Here is a 27,596-nt window from a genome sequence, read left to right as displayed (position 1 = left end):
GTGATTTCGTTTATTAAGGGAAAAAAATATTCAAAGTTACCTGGCCCTGTGTGGAAAAGTAATGGGCACCTAAACCTAATAAATTATTGGGCCATCCTCAGCAACAACAACTGGAATCAAGCGTTCTCTATAACTGGCAAATGAGTCTTTCACATCTCTGGGGAGATATGTTGGCCCACTCTTCCTTGCAGAATTGTTTCAATTCAGCAAAAATAGATGGTTTTCGAGCATGAACGGCCAATGGCACTGCATTTCAGTCAGATTCAAGTCTGGACTTTGACTCGGCCACTCCAAAACATTCATTTTGTTTTTTTCAGAAGACTTTCTGGTGTGTTTTGGATCGTTATCGTGCTGTAGAACCCAAGTGCACTTCAGCTTGAGGTCACAAACTGATGGCTGGCTTTTCTGTTAAAGAGCAGAATTCATGGTTCCATCAATCACAGCAAGTTGTCCACGTCCTGAAGGAGTTTATCAGTTTATTTTTGAAAGGGGACAATGCAATTTCATAAAACACATGAAGTACACATGGTTAAAAAAGCCAGAATTAGCCAGAAGGCTAGTTTTCATCTGTAGTCCCCTGGCCATAATGTAAAAAAGCAGTAAAAGAGTATGCAGCCCAAGACCATCACACTACCACCACCATGTTTGACTGTTGGTTATATTTCTGAAATGCTGTGCTGCATTTACGCCAGATGTAATGAGACACACACTTTCCAAAAACCTTAACTTTCATCTCGTCAGTCCATATATCCATACATATGGATTGTGGCATTTTGTTGCAGCTTTTTTAGATCTTTTGTCCAACTGGATTTTGTCGTGACAGATTCTGTTTAAGTGATTTCTTGACTGAACAGGTCTGGAGGTAATCAGGCTTGGGTGTGATCAGTGAAAATTAACCAAAAATTGTGATTAGTTACAATTCATGATTTAACAAGGGGGGTAATTACTTTTTCACACAGCGCCAGGTAACTTTTAATATTTTTTTTCCCCTAATAAATGAAATCACCATTTATGTCTATCTGATATTTACATTTGTTTGATGATCTTTTACATTAAAGTGGGGAAACTATGCAAAAATATAACAATTTGAAAAGGGGCCCAATACTTTTTCACGGCACTGCAGCGTTTGACTAGAAAAATATTACTTTTGAGACTCCAAAATTCCTCCTCTTGAAAAAATCCAAAATTATTGGCTTTAAAACAATGCATGACGATATCATCTCTCCTGAATTTCCTCAAAATGTATATACAAACCAAATAATAAAGTACAGAAAGACCAGGCTGATACTAATGTAAATAAAATTCCATTGCAAGTCTCTTATCAAATGGATACGCACAGCATAGATCACGTTACACTTGAGACTATGTGAGTCCCGGATGCACGTGATGGAAACAATGAGTCCCAATCCGGGAACAATCAGTCCCTGCAACCTATGTATATCACTGAATATAGACACAGTAATCCTCCACTATATTTTGCTTTGCCCTTTATATTGGCAGATTTTTATTACAGTTGTTACTCTATTTTTACACTGTCTGTACAATATTTTTGTGCTATCCATTGCTCTTGCTCTCTCAGTATATGTGTTTAGGCCTGTCTGTCATGATAGCAAATTTTTTAGGACGATTTTCCCTAAAACTATCACAACAAACAATAGCATTGTTGATGTTTTTTATGCCATTGATAATAAAAATAATCATTATAATTCAAGTACATGCTTTTTAAGAACAATTCACTTTAATTCTTATTCTAAGAGTAATGAACATTGACATTGTAATGTACAACAATAAAGAAAATACCATAGATAAGATACTGTATATAAATAAAACAGACTCAGGCTCTGTTCACAAAAATTGCACTTAAACATATTAAACATTTGGCAAAGAGGTATAAACAGTCATAAATCCCTTAACAAGCAATATACTGCCAATCAAGTTTCCAGTCGGTTAAGAAAAAGTGCCAAGTAGTAACATTATTAACATACAACAAGTAGATCAAATAAACCTGTTTTGATTCTACTTTGTACTACTTTTTAAAAGTCTGCAGCCCATCTTTAAACGCTGCTTTCGCAACGTGTTCAATGGCTAAGTCTCTTACAATAGTAACCCTATACTGTGTAAGATATGAGCATACGTGCACCTTATTCATTTGTGTATTTGCATTGTTGGGCAAAAGGTTCCATAACTTCAAGCTGACAGGAAAAGGGAAATGTCCCACGGTGTTTTTTGTTCCCAGCTGAAGAAATTGGGTGGGATGGTTGTGTTTAAAATGGATCTAGTCACCTTGAGGTTTTAAGTTGTGTTGTTTTTGTTGTGACTTCATACAAAGTCGACATACCAGCTCGTTGGTGTTAGCGGGATGGCTGCATTCATCTAGCTTGAATCCAAACTGTTCCCACATCGTTGCTGTGGCGTTAGACTTTGGAACTAACTCCATTTATGCCACTCAATTTTCTATAACTGCAGCTACTGGCTCGCCGACAAAAAACATAGCTTCATGTACGCGAGCGCCTGCATTTCAAAGACAAGTATGCGCGGCATGCACAAAATCACACGCGATACGCACACAACACGCACACGGCCAATCAGACGGAGGGTCCCGCTCTTCACTATCTCTGATTGGTTTGGAAAACCACGAGGATGAAACCCATTGTGTCTCTACTTTCAAGTCGCAGAAATGTGTTTCTATTTTTTTATTTTTTATTTTTTCCCCGCACCATTCAGAAATTAGGCCGCATACGTGACCAAATTAGTTGCACTCTAGAGTCCTGTCTCATCAGAAATAAAATTCATACGCCGGATTTCCAGCACCACACTAGAGTACTAAGCCATAGCTCTGTGTCAGAAAATGCAGATTGAGCACACTTTGTGTCCCTGCTAATTTTTGTGCGTCTCAGACACGGGATGCACATCAGAACAGATCCCTGGTACAGACAGTAATAAAATAATGCTACCCATCAATGACACTAAAAGTAAATTATACATACAGCAAAGTTGACAATTACAAATAGTAAAGTTAATAAAACTACTGTGTAATAGCCAAATGGATATACTATGCAGTTTTCATCATCTTTTCTAAAATTTCCCAAAACAGTACATGCAAACCAAATTAATAATACACCACGACCAGACTAATAATACAGCAATCCCCGCTAGAGACAGAGCTCTGCTGTGAATAACAAAAAAAAAAAAAGAGCAATGGACACGGCCCAAGATGTTTAGAAGTGCCTATATTAATCGTTTAGACTGTTGAAATACACCACAACATGATCCCGAAACAGAGAACATTTAAAAAGTAATACAACTCGGGGGGGAGAGAACGCAGGTGCACAAAGGGTCAAAAGGTCACCATGTGCTTGTGATGGTTATCTCCTGAGGTCTTTTCTGCTTTATTTATTTATTTATTTATTTTTTGCTATGGTATTGAGAATAGGATAAAGCGGTACAGAAGATGGATGGATGGTATTGAGAATAGGCAACTTGTTTAAGAGTATATCTGTACATGGCTGCAGAGGGGCAGCTGTTAAAGTAGGCTACGCTGTGCTGGAGCTGAGCAATCTGAACAGTAGGAGTGAATGGTCTGTCTTATCAATGCAACCGGGGGACCTTGTCCTAACAATTGCTGTATGTGTATGTATCCATTATCAACACACCTTTAAGTGTCCAGCGTCATTCTGACCATAGCCTGAGAGCATGCGGCTCTACAGATATCTCCTAAACAAACATCCACTAAAACATGACTGACTTCAGCGAAAAGAACCTACATTGGTGACATTAAAATCTTGCAGGTGGACAAACTTGAGAATGTGTGCTCATGCATGGATTCGAAAGCAAATATATCTGGTGCAAAGACTGGTGGGATTCTTGAGTCGCTCAGGTCAAACAGCCACAGTGTCTTATAATATCATCTGTCATCTAAGTCTTCAAAAAGCTCCCTGGGAAGAGCTGGCAGGGTGGTAATTACCACTTGAGCAAATAGTTTGGACATAGATTAGGCTACTGTTAGTCAGGGCAATGTTTTCTCTCTTCCCTCATCTACGGAGCTGTCAGCACCAGGGTCAGGGGGTGAAAACATTTACCATGGCACAGAGTTGGGGGACTATAACTCAACATGCCTTTCCCTAGGTAAATAGCAGGAAAGGGTCATAACTCATGTGTACACTGAGCACAAACGGTGTTTCCTCTGTAACCCGGCCAACTTCCCCCTTTAGTATATTTGACCATATGTCCACATGTCCACGCACACTTTGTTGGCTGTGTGCAGATAAACAAAGCAAACATACATATTTGTGTGTCACTAGCGTAAGCAGAAAAACACAGTATTCCAAGTGCTGGTTTAAAATGACAGCTTTGATGAGCTAAATTTGGAGAATATCCAAACAAATAAGGTGGTTGAGACAAAAGAAGAGCGAGATCATTTCCAACAGATATGTTCACATTGAGCAGGCACGGCGGCCTCACAGTTCTGGGGACTGGGGTTCAAATCCCGGCCCCGCCTGTGTGGAGTTTGCATGTTGTCCCCGTGCCTTGTTGGGTTTTCTCCGGTCACTCCGGTTTCCTCCCACATCCCAAAAACATGCATGGTAGGTTGATTGGAAACTCTAAATTGCCCGTAGGTATGAATGTGAGCGCGAATAATTGTTTGTTTATATGTGCCGTGCGATTGGCTGGCGACCGGTTCAGGGTGTACCCCACCTCCTACCCGAAGATAGCTGGGATAGGCTCCAGCATGCCCGCGACCCTAGTGAGGAGAAGAGGTGAAGAAAATGGATGGAAGGATGTCCACATTGAGGCCAACTTCTGGGGCCTTCTGATATTGTTAAGGTGTTTGTAGTATTTTTACATACTCCACAGAGCATACAGAATTGGTATGCTTATTATTATTATCTACTGCATACAGTTATATGCAGCTCTCAAGCAAGAGCTATCTGATCACGGAGATGAGAATTCTTAGTTTCCAATACCCAAATCAGACACAATCTAGCTTGTTGAATATCTGCCAGTATAATCAAACCAATCACATCCTGGTGATTCAGCAACTTTTCTCTTTTTCCCCCCTCGCACTAACTGCTCTCTTATGACTTTTGCAGAGAAAAGGGGATTTAAAAGGGAAAACTGGAGATAAGCATCCGCAAACATAAAAATTTCCCAACATGTCAACTCTATTTTACACTTAATCTGGAATAAGTAATACATGTTATTAATTTTAATTGAATTAATCAACGACAATGCTTGTTAAGGGGTGCAAAGAAAGATAGGGGAGGAGAGGAAGAAGGAGGAGAAAGATATGGTTCGAATGAATGAGAAAAGACTGAGGGAGAAAAGAAGCGCATTCACACCTATCATCTAATTATACAACAACATTAATCCCATTACGACTGGAACTGATTGCCAGGGTCCAGACCCTGGCTGCTCCTACTGAGCCCTGTTGTTATTGCAGTGGAGCCGAGGCTCCTGCCTGCTCTGGCCAGATAACAACTTTAATCATGCTTGGCAATCTCTATCTGCACCGGAGATCAGGCCCCGCGGCTTATCGCAAGTTCACATCAAGCTAAAAGCAGAACAAAGAAGAAAAAACAAGGGAACGCCACCAAGGCACAATGTGTGTGTGCGTGTGTGTATACATACGTGTGTGTGCTTGTGTGTGTGTGTGAGAGAGAGAAGGAGAGAGAGATGGCGAGAGAAAGATTTAGACATGCTTAAGCATTTGAACTCACTTTTTCTTAAAAAGAAGTCATTCATTTCTCATCCATGAAATAGTTATGTGACCCAATAATTGATGACAGATAACACAGTAACGCATTCTATAGGGAGGGGAAATAACTTTGTCATCTGACAAATAGAAACCTGATTTGTAAACTCATGAAGTTACCAGGGAAATAAAGAGTACACAAAAAAAAGAAGAGGTCAGCTTGGTGAATTTCTTGTCTGGGATCTGCAGGCTTCCAGGTATGCTTGAAGCTGTAGGAGGCAGCTATTATTCATGCTGACCTCAGAAGCTCCAGCTTCGCTGTCATAGAAACCAAGCTTTCTCACACAGATAGACACACATACGCAGATGCACATTATCAGGATTCTAAATCTGCTAGCTGTTATCTATCTATCATCAGCAGGCCTCCTTATCAGCCTTAAACATCTTCCACAGAAGGGTGAGGGAGCAGCAGAGCAGGCTGCATTGCCATTAAAAACACACCACAACACATTCATCTAACAGCTATGTATTCTGCACGCTTTTTCACTCTATCGCTACCTACCCCCACCACCAAACTATGTCCACTCCCCTGCATCTCGTCTCTTTTATCACCCCACACTGCCTTTCTCTTCTTTACTTATCTGGAGATCCACCCCCAGCCAATCGCAAACAAAACTAATGACAACAGTACGACAATGCTGGAAGAATGGCATGCAACAGCCAAATGTAATTAAAATGTGCCCTCCAATCTCGATCTTTCCTTCCATCTGCCCTACCTCTCATCTCTTTCTCTCTTTTCTGCTTTCTGTTATCATCAGTAGTGATCACCGCTGTGTTTTATCATGTCTCCCATCTCAACTGCCAAAATGTAAGCCCAGGGATCCAGCTACCCTGGGCTGCCTGCCTGCCGAATCCCCTACCGCCCTCCCTCCCTGACTCCATCCCTCGTATCTCTCCATCAAGGAGAGGAGCCATATCAGGCTCAAAGATCTCCAACTGCAGGGGAGGATGACGCACAAAAAGGCAGAGACAAATATCTATCTGCTTCACAAACACTCTCTTCTTCTATTGGCCTCCAGAAAGCCTGAAACCTAATGTACCGTTGTTGGGGGATAGTGCAATGTTGTCGTAATGTACCGCCCCATTGTAAGGGAACTGTAGGGATGGTTTGTCTTTTTGGTGGTTGGTATGTGTCTGTGCGAGTGTGTGTGTTGGGGGGGTATATATATATATACAGGGTGATTGAAAAGTAACTCCCTATTTTAAAATACTTATTTATTCATGTTGTAATATTTTTCTCAGTTTTTTTGTGTATGTTCCATGATTAAAGGAGCAAATCTATTCTACCAAACCAACGACTTTGGAAGAACTTGAAGGGCGAATACGAGAAGTTATGTCTTACATCACACACGAGTTCCTTGTGAAATCAGTTAATGAGGTTTCCAGGCGGCTTGAAAAACTGGTGGCTAATGCTGGCGCCCATATGAAATTTTAAATAAAACTCCATGCAATACATTTTCTTCTCATGTTCATTTCTTGTAAGAATAATAGTTCAGAAATAAATTACTTAAAGTACTTAAAAATAGTGTGTTACTTTTCAATCACCCTGTGTGTGTGTATATATATATATATATATATATATATATATATATACACACACACACATATATATATATATTTATATCTATGTATATGCACATACATACAAGCTAAACGCAGCATGACGCGCACGAACGCAAAATATTTTTTATTTTTCACACCCTCATCATGGAAAGCACAAGAAGAAAAGTGTATGATGAGGTCAAAACTGCAAATGGCCCGAACTTGAAAATGTTCTTGAGGACTAGGTGAACACCCGTGAGGAGAACAGCACAACTTCAGTGGTAACTGTGTCTCAAGATGAAAATGACATTGAGGGCGACAGAAAGACTGAAATGGTGTGTGACGGAGACGTTCTGAGGCTCTTCAACTCCAACACTGAAGAAGACGACTTCAGTGGTTTCATTGAACAGGAGGAGGATGAATAAAAACAATGACTTTTCTGTTATGTTTGAGCCGTTTTACTGCCGTGTTACAGACACTGTTTGGAAACAAGGTATGTAAATAAACATTTACAAAATCTTTCTGTGTAAATATCTAATTTCACAACGTATATATCCGCGGCGACAAATATATGTAAGAAAAAAATAATAATTCTACACAAAGTGGGCGTGGCTTATAACCGATGCGCTCTATAGTCCGGAAAATAGGGTACTTTAATTTGAAACAAAGGTATACAGCAAAGTTTAAAACATTCACAACCACTTTGGGATGCTGTTTGACTGCCATTTTTTATGGATTTCAAAACTATTTTCCAATAGAAAATAATGAAACTAAGTAAGTCTGTTATAAAAGTGACAAGATGTTTCCATCATAAAACCTACCTGTAAAGGCTTGTCAGCCATAGCAGTATAAAAAGAGGTTGAATGACGACTGTTAATACAAAGAAACGCTTAACTTTAATGACGCACATTAACATTCACTTCACATTCACACAAGTGTAAAAAAAACTGTTAACTTTGATAATGAGTTATGACGCATATAAACGGCTAGCATAGCCAGCTAGGTGGAGGCTAGCAACCTAAATTCCTAAATGAAAGTTGCATCCTCCCCACCTGACAAGTTTGACACACTGGAGTCGGCATATTTTGAATGAGAGTCGTATCTTCGGTTACATATTCTCATAAAGGATTAACCCCACATGTACGTTGCTTTTTCTTACACTGGTGTCTTGTACAGTATGCTAACGTCTTGTGTGATGTCACACATGATGCCAGTTCAACCTCCAAGTTTTGGTGTAACTTTTGAGGCCTATTTTGAAAAATGTGTACGACCTATGAGGCTGCGTGTTTAGCGGCATCAGATATTAAGTGGAAAACTGGGATGCATACTTCCCTAATCCATTATTTTATCCGCGTGTGAGGTTACACAATTTGTGCGCTTCAGAAACCTTTTCGATTATAAAACTGTCATGTTTTGAAGCTTTGATCCAATAATACATCTTAATTGTAAAAGACATTGGAACACTGATGTTATGACATAATTATTATTTTGTTACTACAGTATACAGTGGACCACTGCCATTCGCGGGGATAGGGAACAGGACCCACAAACTATGATTCTTAATCACTTTAATAACATTTCATACACTTAGATGCATCTTTAAACCTTGCTGTACTCGTCAAAATATAGTACTGTACAGTACAAGAGACAGCGTACGGAAATCTTACATCTCTCTCCAGTGTCTGCATCGCTTGCGTTCCCCTGTAGTCAAGTCGCTGCCTCACTTTCTCCACTTCCATTGTTCCAATAGCTTGTTTTTGTGTTACAAAAATAAGAGCGTCCAGAAACTAACTTCCACCTCAGCCTCTACACAAGCACCTAGCTAGCCGCTAACTAGCCAGTTGCCAGTGCGGTACCTCGACAAGATGGATTAGCAAAGTGTTAATAATTAATGAGGGGATATCGTGTTCAGATAATGGATACTGCTGGATGGACGTTGAAAGGTAAAGTGCTGATGTTTTGTGTCTAACAAAGTAATTCAGTGCTGTGTTCAACCTGGCTGTTCATATCCCACTGTGGGTTAAAATGACTACTCTAGCCCCTCACCACATGAACTTGTTTTTGACAAACAAGGGATTATACCTAACAAAACGTGAAATTTTAACCACTCAAATTCCAAAACTGTTCTTCCAATGAAAATACTCAACATACACCACATACTGTAAAGAGTATTTTCAACCCCCCCAAAAAAAATTTATGTTCAGACTTTTTTTGCCACGTCATAGAAAATCGGGAGTTGGCACAGATTTCTGTGGGGGGGGTGTAATCTGCATAAGGGTGAATTTACGACTGCCGAACCGCGAATGTGCGGGGCTCGACTGTATGCCAGTGGAGTTCCCAATCAGGCTCTTACCAAGAAATTAATTCAACATTCTAAAACACTGCTTTCCAATTGTTTTCATGCAGGAATCGTGTGCACCTGCAGCGTGTTGATTACAACGGGAAAGAACAAAAAAAAATTTAAGCGCTAGCCCTGCAGTGTAAATAACAGCAGAAATGTGGCATTGTTTTCAAGAAGGACATGACGATAGAGATATGTTTAGTGTTATGCCACCTTGTCGAAACTTACCCTACCTTGCCAATACGTCACATCAGTAACAATAAGTACCAGACACAAAACAACATGGTGGACCCACTGCTTTAATAGTGCTTAATTATATACTTGTAACAACACGCGCCCAGACCTCTGGTGGACCCCGTCATAACCCAGATCAACAAAGTCCTTATCACTCCCCACTCTTTCCTATCAAAATGTCTGCCAAATCACAAGAGAGTCACGGGGCTGAGAGCTGGCTGGCCTCAACTCCAGCCAGGCTTGGTGCACTGGGAAGCATGGGGCACCAGAAGCACAGATAAAGACGGCCATGACACCCCTGAGATGCACACACACAGTACAGTATGCTCTCTGTCTCTTATTGTCACTCATACACACAAAGCCTAGCTGGGGTTTATCAGCTGCTTGCTCTGGAATACATTTCCAGGCCTAACTGCCTGCTGTACAGCCGGTGCCTGGCCGTTTGCAGTGGCTACACTTACTGTAAGTATGAAGAAAAGGAAGGTATTGATACTGGGTGCTTAACATTGTTTTTAATGACATCACTTTTGGATGTAGCGCAATAATGTGATGCATTACTTATACAAATTTCAGCAACATTATACCTGTTAAAATATAAGTAAAGCGAGTTGTAATTCATTTTGGGCTTTGGGTGATGAGACGTTCTCTTTTTCTCCTGTCATGTCCATTTCTTGAGACATAAAAAAGCATCCGTTTGGGATTTTACAATCATTCACAATTACATTAACTGAGTCAGCATGTATTGCTCCTCTCACTAGCACTTAGTCACACACTTCTTGCCACATTTGACTGTATTTATATTGTTAGTTATTAGTTTATTCGGGGCCAGACATTGAATAGAAAATTCCCATTATTTGGCCAAAATACATCTTATGGAAGGAAGTAAGCTATGGTAACGTATATCATGTTTTTAACTCCCTATTGATTTTCATCTGTGACTGAAGAAACCTAATACTTATTGTTTGAGTTTGCAAAAATGTATGGAAATTCAATGGAATGTAAGTTTATCAAGATCAATATTATTTGCAGTTTGTTATTTTAGCATTGTTGTCTTGTTTAAGGCAGTCAGTGTGTTAAATGTAAATGTCATTCCACGATTGTTTCAAAGTAACTGGCCCAACATTGGTGGCAATTAAGTGGAAATTTTAAGACTGTCCATCCTTTTCTGTTTTTTTAAATGAAAAATTCAGAGACAAGAGCTACAGGCGGAAAGTTACAGCAGAAATTCCCTGTTAAGGGATCTAATGTCAAACCCTCAATTTACATGTACATAATAAAATGGGCAGCATCCATCAGTTTCACGTTCAACAAATATAATTTCTAACTGCATCTACAAACCTGCAGCTCTTGGTGTGGTATTTCAATTACAGTAAGAAATTTACTTATCGGTGGTTTTCACAGAACCTAATAGTAAATAATCCTGTTTCCATCAACAGCCCGATCGTTTAATATTGTCCTGTCAAAGGTAAATTAGATATTTATAGACATGTTTCCAAAACAAGGGATTGTTCAAACTACTGCATATACACTGACAATGTCACAGGGTAGTTACAGTGAGGGCTCCTGAAAGTGTTTGTCTATAGATGCCATGCAGTTCTTAAGTTTTAAATTATGTTTTAATGAAAAGTGGAAGCTTACTGGGGTAGATTTCTCACTTAAACTTTTTTAACAGAATAAACGGATTGCAGTGCATTTTCCCAATGCTGCATCCAAGGTTCAAAATTATGGAATAATGCAGTGTCACTTGAATAAAACAGCACCTTTGAACCCGAATAATTAATCACATAAAATGATAAATTTGTAAAAATGTCTAGTTGTAAGCAGCGATCGTGAGGAAAGATCTGCCAATCTGACGCCCCATCTCTGGGAGGGAAAAAGAAAAGAAAAAAAGTGAAAAGCCTTGTGGGAAATGCACCGGCGGCCTTGGCGCTCCTCAGACAGAAAACAAATAATAATAAAAAAAAAGATCCAATTTTAATCTTTATCAGGGCTCACATCGGATCGCTGGTTTATCTCTCTTCACGTCGGCTTTCTCAGAGAACATTGACGTTTTCACAACAGAATTCAACAGGAAGTCTCTGCTACAGTTTTGACTGTTAATACAAAAAAGCCTGTCTTTTGATGAGAACATACTGTACTCTTTCCTCTTCTGTATACTGCATTCTTTTCTGCCTCGGTAGCGGGAATAACGCTAACTAAAAATACTTTTTTTCTCAAGGGGTTCGTGTGTCATTTACTCCGAGAATGTAAATTCAGCGAGAATCTCAAATACACAAAAAAGCAAGCGATTGTCGCCCACAAAAAGGTCCAATAAAACTGTGTCACTGTAGAAAAAGTCAGGCGTTATAGCTGGACTTTGTCCTACTTAGAGGTATTATTTTATTTTAGGATGAAGCGGCCCCTGTGGAGCGTCACGAGCAATGTTGTTCTCGTTGTGAGACCGCGCACAACTTTGACTGAGAGCAAGTCGCGTAAACGGAAAAAAAATAAAGTATTTCATCTGACTTACGCTTTATCTGCCGGGGTTTGCTCTGCTTTCTCCTGGACATGGTGGCTCTTCCTGGGACAAGGCGCCCAGTCGGACGGAGGGAGAGGCGGCTCAGCGTGATAAGTCTTCTCCCTTCTGCCTGTACAGGTTCGACCTCCGCCGTTTCGCTGCTGCCGACTCTTCGCTCGGGTCAGACACTCAAATCTACATGACCCACTTGCACTTTGATATCTTCTGCCACGACAGCTCCCTACCTGTGGCTCCGACCCTTTGACTGTCCTCCTCCTCAGCGCTTCGCTGCGAACGTTAGTCCACGTTACTCCTCGTCTCGCCAGTCAACGAGCCCAAATGTTTGGGTTCAGATACGAACACTTTCTGTGGAAACTCGTCTAACGTTACTCACTGTTTGAGTATCGCTTCCTCGGTCTGTCTGCACGGTCTCTCAAGCGGGGACCAGTCCCACTAGCCTACAAGCATACAAACCAGTCCATTCGGCCTACTCCAGACTGCCCCTTACTTGTGACGTAGGATATCGCACTCCTCTCCTATTGGTTCAAACTTAATGCACGTTACATTACATTTCATTATGGAACTCAAACCTGCGAATTGTTTTTTTTTTTCATGTGAATGGCCAAACACAATTGTTTCGTCTCATCTGTTATGTCTGCGTGTGTCCAAATTTAAACCAGACACATTTCATTATTTCATCACGTTAACCAAGACTTAAACATATTTAAACAAATGATTGTGTATCTTTTAGCTTTGACTATGTACAATGTATGTACTTCAAATATATAAGCATAGCAGAATGTAATAGTGGTAAGCTCAGTGTAGTAACATCTTCAGTGTATAGAACCCAAATGAAAGCGTGACCAAGGCCATCTCACTTCAGTTAAGCGGCCATCTGGGAGATGGCAGTCCTCCACTAACTCATGGTTTCGTCACCGTTTATTTATATACTTTATCATATTCAATGCTGTCATCTAGTGGTCAACCTTCAAACTACGTAAAATTCAAGAGAATATAATTTTCTGCTCGTGCACTCCACCTATAGGCGCCAAGTATAATTTACTTTCAATCAATTTTGAAATACCAAAATACGAATGAACTCATTAACATAATCCCTTGCGATCTATTGGTTTGATTTAAAACTCTTCCAAAACACTCACTATCTCCTCTGTATTGTTCTATCTGCTTGCTGGCAAGTGCTGTAAATGGAAGCTTGAGTGGCAGTGCTATATAGCCAGCCGAATTTGCTGGGGGAAAGAAAAAAGATTTAACACATTATCCATCCATCCTTTTTCTATTGTGGTTATCCTAATTTAGCCGATTCTAACTGATTTGTAAATGGCAGAGTAATACGATGGACTGGTTGCCAGCCTATTGCAAGGCAATTATAGACAAACAAACATTCACACTCACATTCACATGTATATGGAAAATGTTGAGTTGATTTTCGTTCATGTATTTTTCTTGGTTTTATGTATCTCAATATGTATCTGTATTTTAGTCCCGTATGTCATACGCGTGTGTCATAAACACAGGGAGACCTTGCAAACTCTGCACAGGAAGGCCAGAGCAGATATTTTAGCACAGAACCTCAGAAATGAGAGGCAGACATGCCATTTTTCTGTCATTTATTATGAAAAGTATGTACTATTTAGGCGGCACGGTACGACTGTTTAGAGCGTCTGCCTCACAGTTCTGAGGTCCGGGGTTCAATCCCCAGCCCCACCTGTGTGGAGTTTGCATGTTCTTCCCGTGCCTGTGTGGGTTATCTCCGGGCACTCCGGTTTCTTCCCACATCCCAAAAACATACATGGTAGGTTAATTGACAACTCTAAATTGCCCGTAGGTGTGAATGTGAGTGCAAATGGTTGTTTGTTTGTATGTGCCCTGCGATTGGCTGGCAACCAGTTCAGGGTGTACCCCGCCCTCCGGCCCGATAATAGCTGGGATAGGCTCCAGCACGCCCGCGACCCTAGTGAGAAGAAGCGGCTCAGAAAATGGATGATGGATGTGCTATTTACGGTATTTACAATTGTTGATCTTCTATTAAACAAAAACTATCATTGCCAAATCCAGAAGTGGGGTTCAAATCCCGGCCCCGCCTGTGTGGAGTTTGTATATTCTCCCCGTGTCTGCATGGGTTTTCTCCGGGTACTCTGGTTTCTTCCCACATACCAAATACATGCATGGTAGGTTAATTGAAGAGTCTAAATTGCCCATAGGTATGAATGTGAGTGCGAATGGTTGTTTGTTTGTATGTGCCCTGTGATTGGCTGGCGACCAGTTCAGGGTGTACACCGCCTCCTGCCCAGAGTCAGCTGGAATAGGCTCCAGCATGCCCGCGACCCTCGTGAGGAGAAGCAGTACAGATAATGGAGGGATGGGTACCATTCTTTGGCCACAGAAGGGCGTTGTCCGCTCAATTTCAAAGGAGGGAAAACTGTCCTGGTGGCGTGGTTTATGGTTATCAGACATGCAAACACCAAAGGCATGAAAAGGGTGACCAAATTAAAAAAAAAAAAAAAAACGTTGTAGGGGGGTCTGTGGGGATCCCCCGGGCCCCTGCAGAGATTATAATTTTTTTTAAACATAAACTAAGCAGGCGGCACGGTGACCGTCTGGTTAGAGCGTCTGCCTCACAGTTCTGAGGACGGGTTCAATCCGCCTCTGTGGATTTTGCATGTTCTCCCCGTGCCTGCGTGGGTTTTCTCCGGGCACTCCGGTTTCCTCCCACATACCAAAAACATGCATGGTAGGTTAATTGAAGACTCTAAATTGCCCGTAGGTGTGAATGTGAGTGTGGATGGTTGTTTGTTTGTATGTGCCCTGCGATTGGCTGGCAACCAGTTTAGGGTGTACCCCACCTCCTGCCCGATGATAGTTGGGATAGGCTCCAGCACACCCGCAACCTTTGTCAGGATAAGCGGCTCAGATAATGGCTGGATGGATGGATGGATAAACTAAGCAATCTGGAAGTCTGAAGAGTACAATAAGGCAAATAATAATAATAATAATAATAATAATAATATTCACACAGAAAAACTTATTTACACGGCTCAAGTACATCTTAATGTACAAATTAAAGATTAAAATTAAATTTGCCTCATTTCGTTGCTTTTTTGTTTTGGTCTCCAAGTTGAGCCAGGCCCACCTGCACCTCCACCTGATGCCTGCTTCAAGATGTGCCACATGAATAGCATCCTCCTCTTTAAGCACTCTAATTCTGGAAAATAATTAATGCAGCCCTATGGGGGGCACAAGCCAGTGCAAACTGTAGGCCGGTCCCAAGCCCGGATAAATGCAGAGGGTTGCGTCAGGAAGGGCATCTGGCTTAAAACTTTGCGAAACAAATATGAGCATTCATCCAAAGAATTCCATTCCGGATCGGTCGCGGGCCGGGTTAACAACAGCGCCGTCAACCTGCAGGGCGCCGGTGGAAATCCAGCTACTGTGGGTCGAAGTCGAAGAGGGGGAAAGCGAGTTCTTCGGCAGAAAGAGAAGAGGAAAGCACAAAGCCTAGAACTGAATGTGGGGACTTTGAATGTTGGGACAATGACAGGAAAAGCTCGGGAGTTGGTTGACATGATGATGAGGAGAAAGGTTGATATATTATGTGTCCAGGAGACCAGGTGTAAAGGCAGTAATGCTAGAAGTTTGGGGGCAGGGTTAAAATTATTTTACCATCGTGTAGATGAGAAGAGAAATGGAGTCTGGGTTATTTTAAAAGTTAGCTAAGAATGTCTTGGAGGTGAAAAGAGTATCAGATCGAGTGATGAGGCTGAAACTTGAAATTGAGGGTGTTATGTACAATGTAATTAGTGGCTATGCCCCACAGGTAGGATGTGACCTCATGGTGAAAGAGAAATTCTGTAAGGAGCTAGACGAAGTAGTTCTGAGCATGCCAGAAAGAGAGAAGAGTCGTGATTGGTGCAGATTGTAATGGACATGTTGCTGAAGGGAATAGGGGTGATGAAGAAGTGATGGGTAAGTACAGCATCCAGGAAAGGAACTTGCAGGGACAGATGGTGGTAGACTTTGCAAAAAGGATGCAAATGGCTATAGTGAGCACTTTTTTCCAGAAGAGGCAGGAACATAGGGTGACCTACAAGAGCGGAGGTAGAAGCACGCATGTGGATTACATCTTGCGCAGACGATGTAATCTGAAGGAGGTTACTGACTGTAAGGCACTGATAGGGGACAGTGTTGTGAGACAGCATAGGATGGTGGTGTGTAAGATGACTCTGGTGGTGGGGAGGAAGATGAGGAAGACAAAGGCAGAGCAGAGAACCATGTGGTGGAAGCTGAGACAGGAAGAGTGTTGTGCGGCTTTTCGGGACGAGGTCAGACAGGCTCTCGGTGGACAGGAGGATCTTCCAGAAGACTGGACCACTATAGCCAAGGTGATCAGAGCGGCAGGCAGGAGAGTACTTGTTTTTTCTTCTGTCGGGAAAGGATAGAAGGAGACTTGGTGGTGGAACCTCGCAGTACAGGAAATCATACAAGGAAAAAGGTTAGCTAAGAAGAAGTGGGACACTGAGCGGACAGAGGAGAGGCTGTTGACTGGTGCCAGCAGTGTGCTAGATAGATGCAAAGAATACTTTGAGGAGTTGATAAATGAGGAAAATGAGAATGAAGGGAGAGAAGAAGACCAGGTGGACCAGGAAGTGGCAATGATTAGTAAGGGGGACGTTAGAAAGGCATTAAAGAGGATGTAAAATGGAAAGGCAGTTGGTCCTGATGACATTGCTGTGTAGGTATGGAAGCATCTAGGAGAGGTGGCTGTGGAGTTTTTGAACAGCTTGTTCAATAAAATTCTAGCGTGTGATTAGATGCCTGAGGAATGGAGGAGTGTGCTGGTGCCCATTTTTAAGAACAAGGGTGATTTGCAGAGCTGTGGGAACTATAGAGGAATAAAGTTGATGAGTCACACAATGAAGTTATGGGAAAGAGTAGTGGAGGCTAGACTCAGAACAGAAGTTAGTATTTGCGAGCAACAGTATGGTTTCATGCCGAGAAAGAGTACCACAGATGCATTATTTGCCTGGAGGATGTTGATGGAAAAGTACAGAGAAGGTCAGAATGAGCTACATTGTGTCTTTGTAGATCTATAAAAAGCCTATGACAGAGTACCCAGAGAGGAATTACATGCGGAAGTCTGGAGTGGCAGAGAAGTATGTTAGAATAATACAGGACATGTAATGGGGCAGCAGAACAGCGGTGAGGTGTGCTGTAGGTGTGACAGACGAATTTAAGGTGGCGGTGGGACTTCATCAGGGATCAGCCCTGAGCCCCTTCCTGTTTGCAGTGGTGGTGGATAGTCTGACAGATGAGGTTTGAAGGTGATATAGGGTTTTAGGGTGTGACACGTCTGGGGGTAAACAAGGGTGTTTATTGCAGTATAGCATAGAATGAAAATCAGATAAGGGTGTGGGAGTGTGTTGCAAGAAGGCTCCCAGCAGGTTGCATGTGGAGGCCACAAAGAACAGATGTCGGAGAAGACAATGGCTGCGGGGAGTCACTGTAAACATGAGATGCAAGACTGTGGAGACAGCGTCTGGAGCCAACGGCAAATGGCCATCATTCTGCAGAGCAATGATGACGTCAGATGGGACCATGGACCAATCAGAGTACAGCGATTGCATACTTCCTCTTTGAAACATTGTATAAGTCGGGGGCAAGAACAGATAGCTTTGTTCAGTCTGCGCTGTCTCTGCTGAGGCTAGGATATGCGTAGCTGCTGACCCAGAGCTCTGTAAAATGCATCGACTCCTCTGTCAGGAATAAATTGGTTGACTTTTAACACGTCGTTATAAGTGTAGTTCTTTCACGAAAACGAACATGCATGGAACCTCGAGAGTAATAGGTGATTATAAAATTCAGGTTCCTTCAAATGGTGACCCTGACGTGATCCTGGAAGGGCATTCGATAAAAAGACAGCGGAGTGGACAGGGATTCAATTGGACTGCAATCTCCCCGGTGCACCTACAGAAAAAGGTAAGCAGAAACCTGTTTTATTAAATCATGAATTCTGCACATTGGAAATTGTGAAATTTGGGAGACTTGTGGTACAGTTGTTTCATTGTCAATAGTTACTAGGACGTTGTGTTGTTATTGTTGTGCTAGTCGAATGTCAGGGTAACAAGGTTCCTGACACACCAGGATAATATAAGATCCTGGGAGAAAGTAGGGTAACAAGGTACCTGCTTGTCCCGTCGTAGACTGACTTGAAATCGGACGCGGTTTCAAATTGGAACATTTCGGTAGATGTTGGGGATTTTGGGACCCCCAAAAAACGATTTAGAATAAAATGAGTGTGCCACCAAAACCCTGGGATGTGAATTGGACAGTTGAGTGTAGAGGTAATGAATGCGATATGTATCGGAATCATTACCAGAAGTCATTGGAGGATTTGTGGATTGCAATAAAAGGTCAGTTGTTAGCTGGCAGAAAAAGAAACAAGCAGGATTTAGAATTGTGTGGGCAATGTGGAAAAAGAAAAAGGAATGTACGTTGTTTCACGTAGCAGATGAGTTTCAGAAGGAAGAAAAAGAGGTGAATCTGGAAGGAAAAGTTCCACGCTGCAGGGTGGATGGAGAAAAGAGATTTGAATAAGAAAATAGAAGAGAATGAAAAATTGAGGAGAAAAAATTCATGAGATTTGTCTGGTGTCCACTGCCATGGCAGCTGTTCGGCAGAAAACAAAAAAACAAAAAAGACAAAAAAACAAACAAACAAACAAAAGAAGAGCGACAATTCCCCCACAAAATCCAATTACGGACTTTCTCGAAAGCGGCCCCCAGTGACTTCCCTGCATCCGGCTTTGCCGGTCAAGGGAGCTGCTCAAATGTTAGACAAATTGTAGAGGGGAAATAAAACTCCCATCAATTCCGCACGAGCCCACATTCAAAAAGTTGGGTTAATATACCAAAAATCTTCTTTAAAAGATTTTGAGTTTTTACAGAAACGGCTCCCTGGACTTGCTGCTGGCGGTGAAATTTGGATCCAGGGGCTGAAAAAGTAGACGGACAGCATGAGCCTGGCGTGTGCTGACGTATGTTTGCGGTCATCCATGACATGTTCCCGCCCTCCTAGCCGACGGTGACAAGCCACCCGGACTTCAAAACTATCATGGATCCCAGTTCTCACTTTGAAAATGTAAAAGTATTTGGACAGATAAGACAAGGTCACATGCCTCCCGTTTAAGGGAGGCAAATGTTATTTATAGAATTGCTTTGCTTGACACATTGCCAGCTGAAGTTAGGACTGAAGTTATTAAAAACCCGGAACTCATGAAAGGGGGAGATAGCTATTTTAATCGTCACGTGTCAGACCATTTGAAACTTTTTGTCAACAGACAACACAATACATCAGACGAGGTAAAGGTCATACAGGAACAACTTTTGAAGTTACAATTGGCCCAAGCCCGTAAAGTGGCCATTGAAAAAAAAAAAATGGAAGCAGAAAAGCAGATGTGGATGGCGCAGGGGTCAACGAGTCGTGACAGGGGAAACACCAACGGGGGAGGGGAAGCGCTCGCCGACTTCCACCGGACCAAGCATGCTTCAACTGTGGTCAGTATGGACACCGGTATCGTCAATGTAATGCTCCCCCACTGATGGAACAGAGAACTCCAGTGGGACCCGGAGAGGCCCCACCTCAAAGAGGAGGCTACGGAGCTCCACGCGGCAGAGGTGGACGCAGCCCGGCACCCTGGCAACAGCAACCGCACGAGTAATATATAATTGGCCCCACAGAAATGTGACAACGAACTCAAGTCAAAAAATTGCCAGCATGTTGTAATGGAATTGTAGGTTAGGTGTTTAAGAAGTTGATTGCAAGAGGGAAGAAGCTGTTGGAACGTCTGCTATTTCTAGTTTGCATTGATCGGTAGCACCTACCTGAGGGAAGGAGCTGGAAGAGCTGGTGACCGGGATGTGGAGGGTCCGAGAGGATTTTGCACACTCTTGTCTTAGTTCTGGCAGCGTGCAAGTCCTCAAGGGTGGGTAGGGGGTACCGACAATCCTTTCAGCAGTTTTGATTGTCCGTTGCAGTCGGAGTTTGTTCTTTTTTGTAGCAGCACCAAACCAGACTGTGATGGAAGAATACAGGACTGATTCGATGACCGCTGTGTAGAATTGCCTCAGCAGCTCCTGTGGCTGGCCGTGCTTTCTCAGAAGCCGCAGGAAGTACATCCTCTGCTGGGCCTTTTTGAGGACGGAGTTGATGTTGGTCGCCCACTTCAGGTCCTGAGAGACTGTAATTCCCAGGAACTTGAAGGTCTTGACGGTTGACACAAGGCAGCTGGACAACGTGAGGGGAAGCTGTGGCGAAGGATGCCTCTTGAAGTCCACGATCATCTCTACAGTCTTGAGCGTGTTCAGCTCCAGGTTGTGTCGGCCGCACCGCAGCTCCAGCCGCTCCGCTTCCTGTCGATATGCAGACTCGTCCCCGTCCTAGATGAGGCCGATGACAGTGGTGTCATCTGTAAACTTCAGGAGTTTGACAGCCGGGTGCGCTGAGGTGCAGTCTTTCGTGTAGAGAGAGAAGAGCAGCGGAGAGAGGACACAACCTTGGGGCGCCCCAGTGCTGATGCTGCGTGTGGTTGAGGTGGCCTCCCCCTGCCTCATCTGCTGTGTCCTGCCCATCAGAAAGCTGTAAATCCACTGGCAGATGGCAGGTGAGACGCTGAGCTGGAGAAGCTTGGATGAAAGGAGTTCAGGGATGATGGTGTTGAACGCTGAGCTGAAGTCCACAAACAGGATCCTCGCGTAGGTCCCTGCACTGTCGAGGTGTTCTACATGAAGTGCAGTCCCATGTTGACTGCATCACCGCAGACCTGTTCGCTCGGTAGGGAAACTGCAGGGGGTCCAGCACGGGACCTGTGACGCTCTTGAGGTGGTTCACCACAAAACGTTCAAAGGACTTCATAACCACAGATGTCAAGGCGACAGGCCTGTAGTCATTTAGACCCGAGATTGCAGGTTTCTTGGGGACTGGAATGATGGTGGAGCGTTTGAAACAGGATGGTACTTCGCACAGTTCCAGAGAGCTATTGAAGATCTGAGTGAAGACTGGCGCGAGCTGGTCCATGCAGACTTCGAGGCAGGATGGGGACACATGGTCTGGGCCTGCCGCTTTGTTAATCTTTTGTTGTTTGAAGATGCACCTCACATCCTGTTCGCGGATGGTTAACGCAGAAGTCGGTGGTGTGATAGGGGTCGGTGGTGCGGCTGGGTGGGTGTGGGGTGTGTAAGTGTCCTTTTCAAATCTGCAGTCGAAGGTATTCAAGTTGTTGGCTAGTGTGCTGTTGTTCTCAGATTGGGGGGATCGTCGCTTGTAATTAGTCAGCGATTGGAATGCATGCGAGACTGATTTAGAGTCGTTAGCACTAAACTGTTTTTCCAACTGTGCTGCATAGTTCCTCTTTGCAATGTTAATTTCTTTAGTCAGCTGGTTTCTAGCTCGATTATACACGGCCCTGTCCTCGCTCTGATATGCGTCCTCCTTAGCTTAGCGAAGGTGCTTAAGTTTGGCAGTGAACCACGGCTTGTTGTTGTTGTTGAAAGTGCGAAATGACTTTGTTGGTACACAAACCTCTTCACAGAAACTGATATAGGATGTGACAGTGACATATTCATCCAGGCTGCCAGCTGAATTTTCAAAGACACTCCAGTCTGTGCAGTATAAACAGCTTTGAAGTTCCATCTTTGCTTCATTGGTCCACTTTTTCACTGTTTTCACTTTTGGCTTCGCGCATTTAAGTTCTAGGCCTGTACGTCAGTATTAAGTGAATTAAGCAGTGATCAGACGAGCCCAGGGCAGCACGAGGTATAGCACGGTATGCGTTTTTTAGCGTAGCTTAGCAGTGGTCAAAAACGTTATTTTCCCCCCGAGGGAAGCCATACTCGGTGTTCGCTGATTGGTCCACCTAACTTATTAGGGCGGCCAAGCAGCGTACACCATAAACTCTCTACACTCCCGATTGGCTGTCCCCAGTGCGGGTTCCTCCCACCCTCCGCCGCCGTTCGTAATATAGACGCCATTGCCGTTCAAGTTAAGCTTCCTTTGATTAATTTCTTCACTTTACATAGTTTTTTATGTCCGTCCAATGACTTATTTGCGTCGTCGAATGAATTTGTTTGTGTCCACACACGTTGCTTCCGAGTCATTAGTGGAACAGTTCAACAGGTGTCTGTGAAAATTCGAACTGAATGTTGATATAATAGTATTCAGCCTATTACATCGTTTTTATTGGGTTAAAATGACTTTTTTGCGGTGAATTAATTTGTTTGTGTGCACACACGTTGTTCCCGATTCATGAGTACAGCAACAGTTCAACAGGTGTCTGTGAAAAATTCGAACTGCATGATGATATAATAGTATTCAGCCTATTACATCGTTTTTATTGGGTTAAAATGACTTTTTTGCGGCGAATTAATTTGTTTGTGTGCACACACACGTTGTTCCCGATTCATGAGTACAGCAACAGTTCAACAGGTGTCTGTGAAAAATTCGAACTGAATGATGATATAATAGTATTCAGCCTATTACATCGTTTTTATTGGGTTAAAATGACTTTTTTGCGGCGAATTAATTTGTTTGTGTGCACACACACGTTCCCGATTCATGAGTACAGCAACAGTTCAACAGGTGTCTGTGAAAAATTCGAACTGAATGATGATATAATAGTATTCAGCCTATTACGACGTTGTTGCTGGGTCATGCGCATGAATTGTTTGTGTTGACACACGTGGCTTTCCAGTCAGTCAGAAAGTTGTTAATGGTAGATAGAAATTATAATATGATTTTATTTTCAGCACGATGGATTTCCATCCTCAATTCCGCTACCTGGCTTTCTCGAAACAGCTGACTCTGGAGTCTTCCAAGGAAGCCTCCAAGATAGCCCGAGCCTCTAGGTACACTGTAGGATGAGCGTGATGATGATGATGATGACGATGCCACCCCCAATAAATGTACATTGCTATCACGTGTGACATTATTTGATTATAATGACAAATTGTTCATGGTCGTAGGTCTGCAGCCACGGTCACGACCTGCAAAATGGCGGATCAGGTGACGGCGGACGCCAAGGCTCGTGTGGTCCAGGGTGGAGGAGACCCCGGGTGCTGGCAGCTGGTGCTCAGCGAGTGTGAGCTCCAGTTTGGTCAGTACCGGGGCCGGACCTTCAAGTGGCTGCTGAGCAATGACGTGGGCTACGCCTGCTCCATCCTGGCCTCTCACCAGAAGGAGCGGGACGGCGGAGACACGTCACAGTCGCCCCTGGCTCGGAACAAAGACGGCCTGGCATCCTACGCGCAGCTGTTCCTGGACATGTCCCTGGCCGTCCGCAACCGCATGATGCTCATGGGCGCGCCGGTGGTCAGGGAGATGGATGACAAGCTGCTGGAGTTCGGGGAGTACCGCCACGAGACCTATCGCTTCCTGTACGACTCCCCCGGCGAGGAGCATCGATCGTAAGTTGTCTTATTGCCTGTGAAAAATGTCATTAACCAAAATGAGGGAGGTTAGGTTAAATGAAATGATCCTATCCTAGATACGTGGCATGGATGAGGAAGACCAAGGTGTTCCAGGGCTCGCGGCTGCACTCCTTCCAACAGTACATCCTGGGCCGAGACAGACAGGCCAAGTACAACGCAGGCAAACGTGGTCATCATAGAGACCGTCATCATTATTAAAAATGATTGTCGACACTTACGGGCGTTTGTTTACAGGAGAGGGTGAGCCGTCTGACCAGCAGCTAATGGAAGCCGCCGCAGAAGTCGAGTCTCAGCATGAGTGAATTTAATGTCTCTACTGCGTAGTCTGAGTGAGAATGAAATTAGACTGACAGCGATGTCTCGACTCGACAGTGTCTGAGGAACCGTCAGCAGCCGCCTCAACCTCCGCCGCGTCCGCCTCTGGCGTAGGTGCACTTGCCAGAGGGCAGACAGCTGGCACAGAGTCGACCCCCGGCACAAAGGTAGGCATTGCAACTTATTACCAGAGTGTCGTCCGTCTGTCGCAGGTGCTGCCGAAGGGCTGGCGCCAAACTTTGCCGGAGACCGAGCACGAATGGCTGGCCAAAGCGCTCTACGTCAAAGGTTCCCGTGGGAAAATGGTCCTGACGTCGGAGCTGCAGCTATGGTGGGACCCCCCAAAACGCCACTTTATTACACCCAGCCCCCCACACCTCCTCCAAGGCCTTCTTCCACCACCGCTTCTTCCTCTGGGCGCCGTACAAGATGTGGGGGTTGAAGCTGGCCTGCCCCCACTGCCGGCACCGGCTGACCGGAGGCGGGCTGTACCGGACCGTGCGGCGGGTGCTGGACCTCCAAGATTGGTACTTCATGGGCACCGAGTACCTGGAGTGCATCGGCTGCCGCCGGAAGTACTCGGCCTGGGAAGAAGCCATCATCCAGCAGATGAGCATGTACCAGCAGCTGAAGTTCCCGGCCGTCCTCACGTACAAGTAAGAAAGGAACCGAGCGAGCGGTGGTCGTCGGCTCAGCCTCGCACATCGCCGCATCTCTTTGCTTCCCGCTAGGTTGGCCTGCGACTTGAAGGTGGTGCACATGCTGAAGGACCGTCATTTTAACCCAATAAAAACGATGTAATAGGCTGAATACTATTATATCATCATTCAGTTCGAATTTTTCACAGACACCTGTTGAACTGTTGCTGTACTCATGAATCGGGAACGTGTGTGCACACAAACAAATTAAACAAATCGACGACCTTGACACGCTGCTACAACTCCCGCCTGCTCAGCGCTTTCCAAAATCTGACGCAGAAGCTGCTGAAACGCACGGTGGTGGAAAACTACACCCCGCCGGGGGAGTACACCGGTAAGTCGTAGGGGCGTGCCAGGCCAACCCCCTCCCTCCCTCCCTCTCTCTCCCACCGGCGTGACACGTTCTGACTTGAAATTGCTCGCGTTCAGGGGAGCTCATCGGCTTGGACTACCTGTACGCCCAGACCGGCGCCGCGCTCCATCCGGACCCCGGTCGTGACAAGAAGGGAGAGGATGAGGACCCGACTGCTTGGATGGACAAGGTGGCGGAGGAAGAGGAGGAGGAGGAGCAGGAGGAGGACGACGGGGCGGTCGACGTGGAAGATCCGGACGAAGGAGACCCGGAGTTCATGGCCTTGTCTGAGTCCATGATGGAGTGCCAGGACAGGGACAGGGACAGGGACAGGGACAGGACGCCTGCGCCCCCACCACCTCCAGACGCCCACGTAGAGGATGTAGGCCTCTCCGTCCATTTGTCTTTTTTGCTGAATTGCCAGTTTGACCAAAAGCCGCCCGTTTGACGCAGGACGTCCTCGGACCGGACGAACGCACAGGCTACCAGCACGTCTGCCGCCTGGCGTCAGCGCTGGTGGAGCTGCGTCTGAGTCCCTTTGTCACTCAGTCGCAGGTGGCCAACATCAGGGATCTGTGGCTGAAGCTGGACTCCAGGGACAAGGCCCCCCTTGCCCTTCCCACGCGGCACAAGGACAGGTTGTCCAAGGGCCGCTTCAAGACCTCGGCCAGAAATCGCCACTCGACGGGCCTGGACAGTGCCAAACGGTACGTGCGGTTTGTCCTGTAAGGTATGTGAGAGGTTTCCAGGCTGGCAACTCACGTGGCAGCGTTTTCTGCGGATAGTCTCGCCATCGGAAAGGGCACGGAGGTGGCGCACTTCCCGAGTGTGAGCAGGTTGATGGAGGCCATTTTCATCGAGCTGTGCCACATCCACGCTCAGGGGCACAGCCTGGCCGGAATCCGGATGAGCCGATGGGGGCTAGTGATGCGTGACTTCGGGCGCATCAAACAGATCTGCAGGTCTGCGCAGCTGCTGGCCGCCGCTCCCATCCAGCTGGTGGAGGTCAATCACCGGACCCTTTCACAGTGGTGAGACTCGCTCACTTGCACGCATCCGGGCCTTTTTTGTGCATTTTCATTTTGCCCTTTATTTGTTTATTTTAATAGGTACAACCGGAGAAGCAAGGAGGAACTGGCCAGGGGCCTGTGCGTAGTGCTTCCGGCGCCCACCGCAGACCAGGTCGCAGCAGAGGCACTCCCACCGTCCAAGCCTTTACTGGAGAAGGCGGTGCAGCCCAGTAAAGGCCTGGAATACCACCACCCGAACGACACCTCTGGTCTGGCAGTCACTCACAGAGGGCCTGTCCTGCCAGAGCTTTTTGCAGCGCGTGTGTCCGCTTCATCCTCCTCCTCCTCCGTCTCCGCCGCCGCTGCTGCTGTTGCATCCGCTTCGCCCTACTCCGCCACTGTCTCCGCTTCGTCCTCCTCCGCTACTGCTGCTGCTGCCGTGTCCGCTGCCGTGTCCGCTTCGTCCTCCTCCGCTGCTGCTGTGTCCGCTTCGTCCTCCCCTGCTGCTCGCATACGGGAGCATCAGATACGGCCGCATATGGGCTTCGCCACTCCAAGTGTCAGCACCCCCCCTGGCAGCAGTGGTGGTCCCAAAAGGAGAAATGCGACTCAACATAAATGCAAGCTTTGTGGAAACCCCAAGTCAAAAGCATTTGGCCACAGCCGTTACAGGAACGAGCACTTTTGCTTTCAGTCGGCAGGGCGTTCGGTGGAAGACTGGCTCGCTGAGAAGAGGAGGGACGAGGCACAATCAAAGGTAATGCTGGAGACAACATCTGCGTATGCGTCTTTCAGTCGTCTTCCCTTTCCATGCATCCTCTCATTTTGCTCTTTATTCTCACACGCAGACCCAACATCAGTCCTTACGCCATCTGCTGCCTCAACCTCCCAACGATCCCCCCCGCACCCCCAACACCCAATAGCATCTGGCGTGGTGCGTGCTGTTGTCGTCGTCGCTTCTGACCACTTACGTGCCTCTTGTTTCCCGGGATACAATCAGGACTCTCTTGGGATCCTATCTGGTGTTGCCACCTCCTGAGGAGGAAGCCCCCAAACTTTTTACTTCCCTCCAAATGTTCAGTGGCATCTGACCTATGCACAGATATAAAAAAGTGTTTTCATCTATTTATCTATTTATTCTTTTTAAAAAGATTGCCAAAGATATATAGTGTTTCTTTATTTTTATTTATTTATTTATGTATTTATTTATGTATCTGTTCGACATATTGTGTTTCTTTATTTTTATTGATTGATTGACGACAACAATGACGACAGTGTCTTTTTTGCTCTTAAAATAAATTGTTGGATGTGTGTTGCTTTTTCACAAATAAAAGTTGTGGTGGGGTGTTTTACTATA

The 27,596-nt window shown here is 44.7% G+C and overlaps 3 protein-coding genes across 12 annotated transcripts in view; 2 read left to right on the top strand and 1 right to left on the bottom strand.

Moving 5' to 3' along the window:
• Window positions 1-12,517, bottom strand: part of zfpm1 (zinc finger protein, FOG family member 1) — a 167,797-nt gene extending 155,280 nt beyond the window's left edge. The window contains exon 1 of one of the 2 annotated variants that reach the window (XM_061772668.1): window positions 12,379-12,517. Coding sequence is in view for 1 of the 2 variants with exons in the window: in XM_061772665.1 (XP_061628649.1) it covers window positions 12,379-12,418 (40 nt within the window). In the remaining variant the exon portion in view is untranslated. The remainder of the gene's footprint in view (window positions 1-12,378) is intronic. The other variant, XM_061772665.1, reaches the window with a different exon arrangement.
• Window positions 10,123-24,377, top strand: LOC133477667 (uncharacterized). Of its 8 annotated transcripts, XM_061772680.1 has the most exons (9): window positions 10,123-10,331; window positions 12,440-12,504; window positions 12,604-12,662; window positions 18,247-18,360; window positions 23,184-23,282; window positions 23,400-23,840; window positions 23,921-24,024; window positions 24,099-24,162; window positions 24,237-24,377. In XM_061772680.1, the coding sequence occupies exons 5-9, from the start codon at window positions 23,188-23,190 to the stop codon at window positions 24,241-24,243; spliced, it is 711 nt and encodes a 236-aa protein (XP_061628664.1). In that variant the 5' UTR covers window positions 10,123-10,331; window positions 12,440-12,504; window positions 12,604-12,662; window positions 18,247-18,360; window positions 23,184-23,187; the 3' UTR covers window positions 24,244-24,377. The 8 variants fall into 8 exon arrangements, 7 of the variants coding, with proteins under 7 accessions (XP_061628664.1, XP_061628663.1, XP_061628662.1 ...); XM_061772679.1 differs by lacking the exon at window positions 12,440-12,504 and having other exon boundaries at window positions 12,505-12,662; XM_061772678.1 differs by lacking the exon at window positions 12,604-12,662.
• LOC133477666 (uncharacterized) lies at window positions 24,304-27,596 on the top strand. Of its 2 annotated transcripts, none has more exons than XM_061772676.1 (8): window positions 24,304-24,510; window positions 24,609-24,835; window positions 25,135-25,211; window positions 25,307-25,611; window positions 25,683-25,936; window positions 26,015-26,260; window positions 26,339-26,996; window positions 27,088-27,596. In XM_061772676.1, the coding sequence occupies exons 1-8, from the start codon at window positions 24,439-24,441 to the stop codon at window positions 27,160-27,162; spliced, it is 1,914 nt and encodes a 637-aa protein (XP_061628660.1). In that variant the 5' UTR covers window positions 24,304-24,438; the 3' UTR covers window positions 27,163-27,596. The 2 variants fall into 2 exon arrangements, with proteins under 2 accessions (XP_061628660.1, XP_061628659.1); XM_061772675.1 differs by having other exon boundaries at window positions 25,027-25,211.

This window comes from Phyllopteryx taeniolatus, chromosome 5 (assembly GCF_024500385.1).
Source record: "Phyllopteryx taeniolatus isolate TA_2022b chromosome 5, UOR_Ptae_1.2, whole genome shotgun sequence".
NCBI classification, from domain to species: Eukaryota; Metazoa; Chordata; class Actinopteri; order Syngnathiformes; family Syngnathidae; genus Phyllopteryx; species Phyllopteryx taeniolatus.
This window is presented reverse-complemented; position numbering and strand designations above follow the sequence as displayed.